Below are 14,346 nucleotides of genomic sequence, written 5' to 3'. Positions count from 1 at the left end.
AAAATCTCTGGGAACGAGGACTGCTCTTTGTCAGTGAGGGCGCTGTTTACATTTAATGGTTTGGATACTGAGGGGTGCATACCTGCAAATAAACTCCCATAGACACTAGTGCTAAATGCCCGTACTTCAAAATTCTTTTAAAATACTCAAAACTCTCACAGGTATTCAAGCTGCACAGAAAAATGATGATCAATGTGTCATCTTTCGATTTCTTTTCAATTTATGGTGGGTTGACCATTGACTTTTCGAGATATTTTCACGCAAAGAAGACGACCCCTATTTTCCCAAAAGCGGAAAAGTAGCCATCTTGAAAAACGATCCCTCCACAACATGGCAAAATAGCGCCACTTTCGAGCCCAATAGCATCCAAAATGCTCAGAATTGGAAGCCCCAAGTCCGGGCCAGAGGTTCACTACCATATCTCTTCAATTCCCCAATTTTACGGCGCTCAGAACTCTCTAATATAGAATATTTTGAGGGTATAACTTTTATTCATGAGCTTGGCGGATCGATTTACCGGTGTGTACCCTATAATAGCAGGCAACTTTTAAATTTTAACACAAAATCACATTCAGGACAAGCAGAATATCTCCAAAGTCAATATTTTGAAAAAAAAAATGAAAGAAAAATATTATCCGAGGTCGATATTAAGCCCGAAAATAGTGATTGTTTTGCCCCTGCTAAGCTGTAGAGCGCCCCCAGCGACAATAAATTGAGTTCCAGCTACTTTAAAGCTCAAAATGCCCCCCCCCCCCCCCTTTTCAACTATCAATTGTTGTAATCAGATGATAGCCTACTGCTCCCTTATGATTTGGAAGCATCCGTTACGGGAAAAAACCCTTGTTGATACCTTTAAAACACTTTTTCCCCCTCCCCGTAGGTTCCGCCCACTGAAAAGACCACTGCCGCGGCACAGCGCATGCGCGAAACGGCCATCTTTGTGATTCTTTATAGGGTGCATACCTGCAAATAAACTCCCATAGACACTAGTGCTAAATGCCCGTACTTCAAAATTCTTTTAAAAATACTCAAAACTCTCACAGGTATTCAAGCTGCACAGAAAAATGATGATCAATGTGTCATCTTTCGATTTCTTTTCAATTTATGGTGGGTTGACCATTGACTTTTCGAGATATTTTCACGCAAAGAAGACGACCCCTATTTTCCCAAAAGCGGAAAAGTAGCCATCTTGAAAAACGATCCCTCCACAACATGGCAAAATAGCGCCACTTTCGAGCCCAATAGCATCCAAAATGCTCAGAATTGGAAGCCCCAAGTCCGGGCCAGAGGTTCACTACCATATCTCTTCAATTCCCCAATTTTACGGCGCTCAGAACTCTCTAATATAGAATATTTTGAGGGTATAACTTTTATTCATGAGCTTGGCGGATCGATTTACCGGTGTGTACCCTGAGGGCGTGGATTTCAGCTGCGGGAAGGGGGGGGGGGGGAGCAAGAAGAAATATCACAATAATTTTGAAAAGAAATACTTATTTGGTAATCAAAAAAAATTCACAACCTTGTAAATTTGAAAGTTATGGCAAGTTTTGATGATTTTTCCCCCCCTAAAAATATTTTATCAGGGGTGTGAGTGACCTGACCAATTATGATAAAAATAGCTGAAAAAGGTGTAAAAAAGCTAAACTTTTGAAATCTCCTACACTTTTGTACACAGCAAGTGTGGGAAAAAAGCTGACATCCAAAACAAAACAAAAATTTAAAGCTGAGATTTCACACCCCTGTTTTATTTTATTCTGAAAGTGGCGAGGTGTGATTTGGGTACAAAGTTTCAACGGATGGGCACTAAAAAAAAAAGGTTCCAAAAACAAACATTAGTTTAAAGTTGAATTTATTCATCTATTACTTTACTACATGTTATCTGAAATGCACATTTCTCTATGAAATGAAAACAAATGGAAAACAAAATGTAAGAGTTAATTACAATGGACATCAAGCTGCTAACTCGTTACATGTCATGCATGTACAACAGAATACACAGACTTGCACTGCAGTAATTAAAGCACAATGAGTAGAAAGTTTGGCACAAATGGTTAAATGGGTGATACACAAATGCAAACTGAAAATGCTTAATTGTGATTCACAGAAAAAAAATATGAAGAACCTTACTAGTTTACTTAACTGTTATCATAGTACACAATGATCTAAGCACATGACGCTAACATGCACTTTTAGGGAGTGACTATTGCATCTTCAATGTCGCATACACTATAAAAAAGCAATACAGTGTACTTAAAAAAACCACCAATAATTCAATAAAAATTAAAGAAAAAACCTAGAAACTTGCCTCTCAAATTTTGTTTGCACCTAAATGTACGCCGAAGAAGCAAATTAATGTTATAAACCTAAATTAAATTAATTTACCACAAAAAATTGTAGCATAATAACATAAGAACTCATTTTGATCATTACCGAGGTACACTTGTTGATCTTCACAATTAGGTACATGTATCACCATATTAAAAACAAATTCCAATATTTTAGTATAAAACAAAAGAAACAAACTTCCAATAATCTGTAACAGGAAGCTAATTCACTTTAAATCAACTGAGTGGAGCTGGTTTTGAGCCTCAAATCTAATTAAAGGGAATATACAACATTTGCAAACATTGAAAAATAAAACTACCAAGTTTTTACAAAATACCTTACTAGGATGTTGGTAAATGACAGTCTAAAGCATCCTGTAAAATTATGGCACCAGGTGTGAAGTCATTTTCAAGAAAACGGTATACATTTCCAACGATGGTCGGCCGACCACCTTTGCAAAAACCTAACTATTTTTCAACTACTGCTCTAAATTTACCTCTTTTTTCAGTCCAAATTTTTTTGTTATTGGTTACATATTCATGAACGGGTGCAGGCCAGCTTGACTGGTTCCCTTACCTTACAAATTTCCGGCATCTATAAATTGATCCATTTCATCTTTAGCGGAGTCAGAGAACCAGACTACTTTAACATTTTTGTTTTTCTTGGTTTTTCCAGCACAAAACTTCAAACATATCAGTGTAACAATATTTGATCAATTATACTAACCCCTCAAATAGTTCATCTCTGAAAATTACAGTAAAAGCCAATGATGTACATTCCCTTTAAAACAAAAAGAAAAGTAACACGGGCACTGTTTTTACCACTGCAACGTAACACTTCAATGTTTGTCAGTTAAACTATTAGAAAACATAACATACTGATCTCAATGTAGCACACTTTCAGAAACACATGTGCCGTAAAGCAACACATCTACGATAAATATATTCATGTTGTAAGTACAAATATATCAGCAGCTTCTGAATACATGTCTATGAAAAGAAAGTTAGTCTAAGAAACAAAAAGCACCTTTAATTCTAAGGTGGGATTTTCTATCTTTGGGTGGTTCTTGCAGTTTTGGAAATTAATTTGATCTCACAAACTCTCCCTCAGTAATAGACTGTCTGGCATAACAAAATACCACAGATACATATAGAGTAAATTGTGGTTTCAAAATATGCATTGACACAGTACGCCAGTAGCCGATTTCACGAAAGCTTTGTGCAATGGCTGAACTCTACTTGCGCCACAATTTATTGCATAAGTTGCGCAAAATTTCATGCAGTGCAACATTTCACTCACGACACATTTCACGAAGTTTTCATAGTGCGTAAGTCAGCGACTTGCGCAATAGTGGGTAGGTCAGCGACTTGCGCAACAAATTATGGCGTAACTTGCACAATCGTTTTAGGCAACGCAAGTCAGTGGCGTAGCGACTAAAAACAAACTATATTTTACTAGCAAATCGTGATCGCAGTGGCAGTTCTACGGAGGGGGGGGGGGGGAGGGGATGGGGGGATGTGTCTAGCTCCCCCCTCCAAAAAAAAAAAAAATTCAAAAAAAAAATAAAAAAATAGCACTAGCCAAATTAAGAATGTGGCGTCCATGCGAATGGCCGCCCCCTTAATAAATAGTCGTGAGAAGGATGCATTTGTACACTTTTAGTTAATATATAGTGTGCCTGATCGTAGGATTTTATCAGCACTCCCAATTTAAAATATGGCACGAGCATATGTATTAAATCGAGCCTGTAATTGCACAACTTATCCAAGTTGATACAAGACACTCACAGCTTTGTGTTTGAGGTACAGGAATTGCTATTTTACTTGTGACAGAACTTTTAGAGTTCTCACACGAGTCCGAAGAAAGTCGGACAAAACTATTTCCAAAATGGCGGGCAGAGGTGATTCAACGACCGTCTCGTGCCTGAATGAAATCATACACAAACAGCTGTTGAAAACGCTGATATATCCTCGTCCAAGATTTTAAATTACTTGTTGTAAAGGACTAACCATAAGGTTCGTTCACAAAAGCCTTCTGAGGACTTGAGCTCAGCTAGGTCCTCAGTCTTACAGGATAACACACAAGGTTGGTACATTAAATCTACTGAGGTCTTGGGCTCAGGTCCTCAGCGTTATTGTTATTTCAGGTAACATTTTGTTCTAAGTCCTCAGTTGTATAGGAAAACCCAAGGTTTGTACACAAAAAGTTCTGAGGACTTGAGCTCCGCTAGGTCCTCAGTCTTCCAAGATAACCCACCTTGTTAGTACATGAAACCTACTGAGGACTTAAGCTCAGATCCTCAGGGTTATTGTTATTTCAGATAACCTTTTGTTCCAAGTCCTCAGTTGTATAGGAAAACCCAAGGTTTGTACACAAACTTTTGTTCCAAAGACCTGAGCTCAGTTAGGTCCTCAGTCCTACAGGATAACTCACAAGGTTGGTACATGAAAACTATCGAGGACTTGGGCTGAGGTCCTCAGAGCTATCATCACATCAGGTAACCAGGTCCTCAGTTATAAAGGATAACCTGTACCATGGGTCTTACACTGGCTCTCTTGAGTAACATTATAGCGCCCTCAAGCATTCCTAAATCGAGTCTGTAGGACGTTAAAAGCCAGTTTCTAGAATCTGTAGCCGTACCAGTCTGTGTATCTGTAGATCTGTGCGGTCTCTAACGCCTTGGCCAGGTTTTTAGACTTGCGGGATTGTCGCGCAAGCTGTCGACTGATGGTGGCGTTGGATCTCTTCAGCTGACGCTCCTTCTTGAGCTTTTCGTTCTTTGATTTAACCCATCTGAAGAAAATACATAAATCAAATCAAATTGATTACAATAAAGTTTCTTGAGTTTAATAATAAAGCCAAGAAAGAAATGACGTGTTTCCTATTTCACAGACAAAATAAATAAATAGGGTTAAGTGGGTGGATAAAAAGAAAATATTCTGTAAATTTTTAAAGCCAGAAAAAAAAAATCTTTTTTGGCAAGGATTCATAACAGTTACTTTTTTCCCTTCTTCTGATTTTGTCTGATTTTCTAGGCTGGGTGGGGTAACCAGAAACACAGGTATTTTTTTTTATTGGCCTCATAATGTATTGCTCATATACGGACATAGCACTCTTTGCAAATGTAAGAAAGCGCTTCACAATTAAGCAGCACTTTGAGACAGACTCAATCTGTTCTCTTCCCTCACAGGTACCCATGAAAGAGGCAATTGTAGTAAAGTGTCTTGCCCAAGAACACCAGCAATGTGATCCCATTAATAGTTCAAGCCCAGTTGTATATTGATGTACGTCAGTCAGACTTTGTAACTACTAGACCGAGGTACTGTACAAATTACAATCTGTTCTCTACCTTAACAGATACTTATGAGAGAGGCAATTGTAGTAAAGTGTCTTGCCCATGAACACAAGTAACATGATCCCATTTTGTTTTGAACCCGCATACTGGCCAGAAACACGAAAAAAAAATTATGTATCAACCAAGATTGGTTAAAATTGACAAAAACCAATAACTGAAGTAAACGCTTACTGTTTGAATGCTTGATCACAGTCCTTGCGATCTCGCAAAAAGTAGCCATTAATCTTCTCTTCTTCTTCTTGTTTCTTCAGCTTTCGTTCTCGCTTGGCCTGGCCCTGCTTCGTCTGAAGCCAAGTTTGAAAGTTGTCGTCATTGCTCGCTTGATCCTAGAGGTGACACAATGATCATTTATACAAGTTTTATTCAAGACCCATGTCCACACTACCTAGTCCACACAAGTCAATACATGTAAGTCAATCACAAGTCAATCACAAGCCAACCTCAAGTCAATCACAAGTCAGTCACAAGCCAACCTCAAGTCAATCACAAGTCAATCACAAGCCAACCTCAAGTCAACCACAAGTCAGGCGTCGCCAAGGGGGGGCCAGGGGGGGCACGTGCCCCCCCTGGAAAACCTAGTGCCCCCCCGAGTGCCCCCCCATCTGAGATTTGGGTTGGTAAAAAAAAATTCTGCGCGTTGTTAAAATCATTACCTCGAAAATAGCAATTTCTGGAGATATCTTCAGATCGAATTTAGCATCAAATGTGGCACCATTTTGCATCTAGCCCATCTTCCGTATGCGAAAATTTTCCAAAGGGGAGGGGGGCACCCCCTCCCCTTAGACCCCTCCCCCAGGACGGCGATCCGTATCCACCTAAGTGCCCCCCATCAAATGCTGGTGCCCCCCCTGTGCCCCCCAGACTGAAAAGTCTGGTGACGCCACTGATCACAAGCCAACCTCGAGTCAACTACAAGTCAATCACAAGTCAATCACAAGTCAATCACAAGCCAACCTCAAGTCAATCACAAGTCAGTCACAAGCCAACCTCAAGTCAACCACAAGTCAATCACAAGCCAACCTCAAGTCAACCACAAGTCAATCACAAGTCAGTCACAAGCCAACCTCAAGTCAATCACAAGTCAATCACAAGTCAATCACAAGCCAACCTCAAGTCAACCACAAGTCAACCAAAAGTCAATCACAAGTCAGTCACAAGTCAGTCACAAGTAAGCAACACGTTATCACATGTTAATCACATGTCAATCACATGTCAATCCCAAGTCATCCAGTCTCACATCACATTTACAAGTACTTCAAACAAACTGTGGGAGAGACATTCCATGGTCATTGTTGGGCGAGTCCAAAGACAAAAAAAAAGGGGAATGCCTTTCTCTTATAGAAACGGGGCCTGTAACCGCACAATTGCCAGTTGGTCAATGGTCCTGAAGTATTACTCTTACCTTTTTATCATCGTTGTTTTTCTTTTGCTCTTTTTCCTGTCGTTTCCGTTCCCTCTCCGATTCCTTTTTGTGATCCAACCACGCCTGGAATGCGCTGTCCGCTTCCTCCTGTTTCTTGCGTTGTCCCTCCTCCTCGGCCCGTCGTTGTTCCTGCCGCTGTTGCATGTGGAGTCTCGCCTGTTCTCGCTTGTGCTCCTTCTGCTCCGGGGTAAGGCCGTACTTGCTGTAGCCCGTGTAGGAGCTGGTCCAGGCCCCTCTTGGGGACCCTGAGGATTCCCTCTGAGTACGCGCCGACTGGATCCGACGAGGCGGCAGCTGGGAGCGATGCAGGCCTGTGCTGTCATTCGCTGTTGACGGCCGGGGTTTGGGGGGCGGGTGGGGTTGGATCGGATGCTCAACCTCCTGGGGTTGGGGGTCGTGATCAGGGGCGTCACCCTGCCCATTAGGGGTGATGGGGGCGCTCTGGGATTCGTCGGTTTCATCCTGAACGAGTGACAGTTCCAAGCCCATGTTGCGTCTTTCAACAGGCGAGAGGTCCTTAACGCTGATGAATTCAAACTTACCGTCTCTCTCGATCAGAATTTTGTCGTCTTGTCCGCGAGGGCTCTGAGTGCTACCATTTGGCTCATTTTGATTGTAATCCTGGCTTTCCGTGGGTTCGATTTCAGTACGGTCTTTGTCCCCCTCTAGGGTCAATTTTGCGACCTCGAGGTCATTCGGGTCTGTGACCTCTGACTCTTGTGTCCTCTCATCAGCGTCTCTGCTATCACCTTCCGTGTTACGGCCACTAAGTTGTTCCATTTCGTTCTCGTTAGCTGCTGTGTCGTTCTCGTCATCTTCGTATAACTCCTCTGGAAATTCAACGGCGATGACCTTTTCGCTGAACTTGACTTTCCGGTCCGTTTTCTCCGGAGTTTCGCCTTCCGCCTTCAGCTGCGCGTTGAGTTCTCGGACCCGATCAGCAATGTCATACTCTGGTGGGTCATCCATCGGCAGAAAGCCTTCCTCCTTGAGTTTTTGGAGTTCAATTTCAAGAAGTTTTTGCTCAGCAGTTAGATGATCATCATCATCTGTAGGATGATCATCTACCGCTGTTTCATGTTCCTCATGGTCACTATCAACTGCTGTTTCATGTTCTTCTGCCGGGTCTTCATTCAGGGGATATAAAGATGTTGGCTCTTCACGTCGTGATCCAGATCGCTCGTACAAATCCATCTCGTGTTCTTGAGTGTCAATCTGGAAATTAAAAAATTAGTTAACAATGAAGGAGGAAACATACACCTCTTTTCCCTTGAAAATGGCAACAATTTCATAATCTGGTGGTATGAATAAGCTGCAATGGAAAAGAAAAAGAGACTCTTAATGGTATTTTGTTTCTGACCAGGCCTGACCTTAATGCTAGCCTTAAAGGGAAAATACAACATTTGCAAACATCAAAAAATAAAACTACCAAATCATTTTGAAATACCTTGTTGGACTGTTAGTGAATGACAGTGTAAAGCATCCTGTAAAATCATGGCACCTGGTATACTGTCATTTTCAAGAAAAGTGTTAATTGACCATCGCACTTGTTTGCAAGCGATTACACACCTATGAACGGGTACAAGACAGCTAGACTGGTTCTCTGACCTTACAATTCCCCAATGTATGTAAACTGCTCTGTTTCTTCTTATATGGAGTCAGGGAACCAGACTACAGGAAAATGATTGTTTTTCTTGGTTTTTATAGCATTTTCGAACCCAAAACCTCAAAAAAGTCAGTGTAACGAGATTTGCTATATATTTCCAACCCCCCAATTCCACCCATTTCTGAAAATTACAGCAAAAGCAAATGATGTATATTCCCTTTAAGAGTGTTTAATACACTCCAACTATGACAATAGACCCAACTATATTTGGGACAGTCTTAAGTATTTCCAACATGGGTTTTGCCTAACACTGACATATTTTATAAACACTGTAAACTCAGTGTTGTTCTGAGTGATTGCGAGGAAAAAATCACTCGGGTGGGACTCGAACCCACGACCTCCTGTTTACTAGTACAGATTGCCTACAACTGGACCACCTAGCTTGCCGGGGTCAGCTGACTTGCGGGTCGGCTAAAATACGTCGATGGAGGGCAAAACCCAATATTGAATTCACATCACCCCGACGCAAATTCCATCTTTTGAATACATGTAGTCCCAAGCATTGTTGGGATAGTTCCGAACTATAGTTGAGATGATGTTAACTGTAGTTGGGATCGTCTGTAGTTGGGGCAATGTCACAGTTGGAGTGTAGCAAGAGCATTTCAGGCACATGTCTTTTGCTCATGCGAACCTGTAACAGACTTGTTACCCAAGCGTACTTCGCGCCACACTTGCATGAGCTGAGTGCGATAAAGTGTCTCGGTTATGCCCCAACTATGGACGATTTAACTTCAGTTAGGATTGTCCGAGCTGTAGTTTGGAATTCTCCAACTTTTGTTGGGACTGTTCGAACAATACTTGGGACTGCTCCAACCATAGTTGGGACTACTTCCATAGTTGGGCATAACATCTCCCACAAAACGAGCTCTCATATCGTCACCGGTTTCACGAAGGGACGGGCATGTCAAATTGACAATTTTTTTCAATTTCGAGTTTTTTCACTATTTTCCTTTTAAAACATGGTACTTAAGCATTCTGAAATGTTTCCGTAAGCAAAACATCATTAATTCCTGAATAACATTAATGTCGCCAGGAGCAGGCATCTCGATAATTGCATTTTGCGATTTTTTGAAGAGACGCAAACATGCCTGCCCCTTGAACACGTACAAAACCTATTGCACAGAAAGGCGGTAAAAGTAGGTCAACAGAGATTTTCGATTTTACAAAGGGACGGGTATCTTTGTAACATTTTCAGCTGCGCGCGCGTAATCGAACAAGCGCGCCCTTTCCTATGGAAAAACACGTTAAACAAGAAGGGCGTAATTGTGGAAATGTGAGATTTTCGTTTTCAGGGATGGGACCGGCATCTTTACTAATTAATTTGGGCTTTTCAACCATTATATTAATTATAATTACCAGGTTCAAATTAAAGTTTATTTATCAAAGAATTACGTCAAGGTCTCCTTATTGCATTCAGTTGTGGCAAAGTAGTAGTTTTCGCTGTTTTAAAAATGGAGAAACTTCTCTTGCGATTATCTCACGAACGGTTTTTCTTCAAAATCCACATGCCCGTCCCTTCGTGAAACAGTGACGATATGAAAAGTCATGAAGCGATATTTTCTCGTCCTCACCTGCACTGCGTCATTATTTTCTTCGTTCTCTGATCCAATCAACCAATCCAGCTCTCTGTCGATAGAGCTGACCGAGTCCTTGCGGTACACCGGTGCGTGGGGATCGCCTGGTCTTTCAACCTCCATCATGCCGGTACTCGGTACACTGGTAAAACCAACGTCTTTCTATTGGTTTCTGTCGTTACTGTTGATCAATCGTCAAAATCTGTAAATGACAACATGAAATAAAAAAGGAGTTTTAAAGAGATGGTGTCTTCGTCTTTGTTTGGAATCTATTTTCTGTAAAAATGTTGTGTTCCTTTTACAAACCATGGAGTAAGAACTATAGGCCTAGGACTATTTTAACATTTTTTTTTAAAAACTAATACCAGTTTTTAAAAAAAGTTTTAAACGATTAGTGTGTGGAAGATATATGCCTCAATAGCTCTTCAAGTTCAAATGGAGACACAAATTAAGGAAACAGACCACTTTTTTTATTATGTTTATGTATGTACCTTGTCATTTCTGTTTTAGCCTCTGACATGTCTGAAGAAGAACTTGCTAAGTTCGCAACATCAGGCCACATTAATTTTTAGATTTACACTTTTTTATTATTTAAAACAATGAAAACTAGTAATGTTAGTGTTAATCCCCCCCCCCCATTTTTTTCTCAATATTTTAAAAATTAGCTTGTTATATGGAAGTCATACATTTGAAACGCTTTTCAAGTTCAAATGGTAATACAAATCAAGCACTCTAGCTTAGCAGGCCTACTAAAGTTTTGGAATTTCCAAGAAGTTAATTTATGTGGTACTTGTTACTTGGTAGAAATTCCTGAATGCTCCGCCAGGGAGATTAACAAAGAGAGTGGAAACTAATTTGAGTTAAATTTTGAGGGGTTATCGCGTTGTACATAGCACCAAAATTTGTTCGAAGTGGCTATCGTTACGGCATTCGTTGTTTAGCGCCCTCTACGATACTTTTTTGATACGCAGTGCGACAGCTCGGTCGATACAGGGTAGGATTTTGCACCGCGAGGTTGCGGGTTCACATCTCAGTTTTGCACTCGAATTTTTTTCCTTTTCTAACCTGAGGCTTTGGAGGATTTTTTTTAAAGGGAAATAAAGTCCGAATTTCATAACGTTCAAATTCACTTTTTTCCTTCTAATTTATATTTTCTTCTCATGTTTTTATAAAAGTTGCAGTACTACCGGGGGGGGGGGGGGGAGGGGGGGCGTAACGATAGAAAATGGGAAATGCGTTACGGCTGCCGTAACAATAGCCACTGCGAAATTTGTTGCCTACTTACTTTTGTTTTGTCATGTTTGTTTAGTTCATGATCAATGTAAAAATGTGGCTGCAAAAATATCATAAAATGAAACAATTTGTGAACATAGGTCTTTTGTACTTCCGCGAGTTAATTTACTCAATGATTTAACAAGAAAAACATACCTCACAGTTCAGGATTTGCGTGACTCACAACTGATTTTAATTGTTTTAATTCCAAATCCAAATTCCAATTTCGATTCTACTTCACTTCAGAAGTTCAGACATGTCAGACTTCTCCACGAACATCATTCCGAAAAAGGCAACTGAAGATTGTTTCACTACATCCTGAAATGCACAGTTGTTCAGTCTAGAGACATGCCAATCGTCTGACCGCGTATTAATAGCTTCACAATGACTTTCAGTCCTGAAAAGAAAAGAGGATCCGCTTCCACACAACAAATCAATACATTTCTCGTTGTGCAAATAAACGTTGCATTGTACGCATTGCATATCGTACGTGTGTTTTGGCCAAGCACCATTGGCAACGCAAAGACGTAATTGAGTGGATTGCGTCGGGCTCCCGGTGACCAAGCGCGCGTGGAAGGTACCTACTTGAGTCTGGGTACTTGTCAGCTCTCAGAAACGAGACCAATAGATTGCTATAGCGCCCTCTCTTGACGTTGTGATAGTCGGGTGATTAAAATAATTCGCCAGTTCAACTGAACAGCCAATTAACTTGGATAATAATTTTAATGAAATGATCTCCTCCTGATACGTACATGTATTAATCACTTTCAAACATAATTTTATTTTCTTGAAGTGGATTTTCTTATAATGAAAGAATCGGTTTAAAGAACCGGTCGCCATGCGATCATCATCGCCACCGTACCCGGAGCGGACGGGACGGAGAGGGGGGGGGGGGGGGGGGGGGGGGGGTTGGAAAAAGGGCGGGGCACTTTCTCCCGTTTTGGGGATGACTTGACATAACGGGCGGCCTCGATAATTTCGGTCATTTTAAGTTTGTATTCATTTCTATGAGGCCATTGGTTTGTGCACAAACAGCGGCTGTGACCACTGACCATGACCAGCTACGTGATGCAGCTACGTGATGGCCTTCCATGGCCACACCTCGCCGGTGTGGACGGTAATTCTGTCCCCCGTTAAAAGTGTCCGGGGGGACAGAATTACCTAGGTAAAAGTGTCCTCGCCGGCCCGTTAATTCTGTCCCCCTTCAGGTAATTCTGTCCCCTCCAGGTTTTTTTGTCCCCCTAGTTTTGCAACGCAGAAGGCCAGTTCTCTATATTGTTTTCATGAATTCACTCTTCAAGGTATACATTTTTTACTCTTTAGTCTGCCCTTCATGAAGATGAAAAAAATTAACTTTTTGGTCTCTTTCTTAGATGTGAAATGTGAACATAATGTTTTGATCGAATCGGGGTACGGTGGACGCCTCATTGATATAACGCCTACTTGGATTAGTCTGCGTTCCCATCGTAGCGCGTAACAAAATTTCCTATTGGATGAATTTCCTTTGTGTAGCGGGATACACATTATGTACACATACGCGATAAACGCTGCCACACATCTTGCAGCATGTACTTGCGGCGATGCGCGCTCACGAACACGACTAGTATCATCGCGTGGGTGATACTTGCATGGGGACACATTTTACAGGGGGACACTTTCAACGTTGGGCAGGGGGACATATTTACCAGGGAGGGGGACAGATCTACCTAGGTAAATGTGTCCCCCGGACAGATTTACCGGGTCACAAACCGGTAATTTGTCCGGGGGGGGGGGGGGGACCACATTTACCGGGGGGGGGGGGGGGGACAGAATTACCTGCCACACCGCAAAGACATACATCCGCACGCCGTAGAATATTTTAAGTTTTGTTCAATAGAGGGCGCGCCACATAAATAGTGGTCTCAACAACGCATCAACACGGATGCTGCACAAGTGAAGAAAAAGAACATCCTCGTTTCCGATGAACTACTCAAGAAATACAAAATGGATTAAATTGAAATTTCGTGCAATTAGTTTTCACGATGTGTAGCATAAGTAGTTTGAATGGCGTGAGAAACCGTGGAGCTATAAATACAATATGATCGTAACAATCTAGTGTTTTAAACGTTAAAAATCCATGTTGACTTACATTAGGATTGTATTTGTTGCAATTAAAATCCTGTATTGTTACGGTCATAATAGCTTGATAATTTGACGTTTTTATTATGAAATGAAATCTTATGATGCCAAACATCATGACAAATGAGTGTACGAAAATTCATTTTAATGTAACGTGTATTTCTTGAGTTGTTGGCCCGAAATCGGGTTTGGTGGTGGAGATCGAGACCACTTTAATAGAGGGCGCGTCACATAAATAGTGGTCTCGGCAACGCATCAACACGGATGCTGCACAATTGAAGAAAAAGAACAACCTCGTTTCCGATGAACTACTCAAGAAATACAAAATGGATTAAATTGAAATTTCGTGCAATTAGTTTTCACGATGTGTAGCATAAGTAGTTTGAATGGCGTGAGAAACCGTGGAGCTATAAATACAATATGATCGTAAGAATCTAGTGTTTTAAACGTTAAAAACCCATGTTGACTTACATTAGGATTGTATTTGTTGCAATTAAAATCCTGTATTGTTACGGTCATAATAGCTTGATAATTTGACGTTTTTATTATGAAATGAAATCTTTTGATGTCAAACATCGTGACAAATGAGTGTACGAAAATTCATTTTAATATA

General features: G+C 41.0%; 1 protein-coding gene across 1 annotated transcript; it reads right to left on the bottom strand.

The window, feature by feature from the left end:
• Positions 1–4,639: 4,639 nt before the first annotated feature.
• LOC119730536 (coiled-coil domain-containing protein 181-like) lies at positions 4,640–12,143 on the bottom strand. Its single transcript, XM_038203508.1, has 5 exons — positions 11,772–12,143; positions 10,341–10,545; positions 7,083–8,318; positions 5,852–6,006; positions 4,640–5,118 (listed from the first exon to the last, which is right to left on the bottom strand). The coding sequence occupies exons 2-5, from the start codon at positions 10,467–10,469 to the stop codon at positions 4,947–4,949; spliced, it is 1,692 nt and encodes a 563-aa protein (XP_038059436.1). The 5' UTR covers positions 10,470–10,545; positions 11,772–12,143; the 3' UTR covers positions 4,640–4,946.
• Positions 12,144–14,346: the final 2,203 nt, after the last annotated feature.

This window comes from Patiria miniata, unplaced genomic scaffold (genome assembly GCF_015706575.1).
Source record: "Patiria miniata isolate m_02_andy unplaced genomic scaffold, ASM1570657v1 HiC_scaffold_22, whole genome shotgun sequence".
In the NCBI taxonomy this organism is placed as follows: Eukaryota; Metazoa; Echinodermata; class Asteroidea; order Valvatida; family Asterinidae; genus Patiria; species Patiria miniata.
Note: the sequence above shows the minus strand (reverse complement) of the source record. Positions and strands in the feature narration are given on the sequence as shown.

Coding starts and splice junctions, on each gene's coding strand:
- LOC119730536 (XM_038203508.1), bottom strand. CDS start 10,469: ATGATGGAGGTTGAAAGACCAGGCGATCCCCACGCACCGGTGTACCGC. Junction 6,007..7,082: donor AAAACAACGATGATAAAAAG/GTAAGAGTAATA, acceptor TGTCACCTCTAG/GATCAAGCGAGCAATGACGA. Junction 5,119..5,851: donor TGTGATCAAGCATTCAAACA/GTAAGCGTTTAC, acceptor TATTTTCTTCAG/ATGGGTTAAATCAAAGAACG.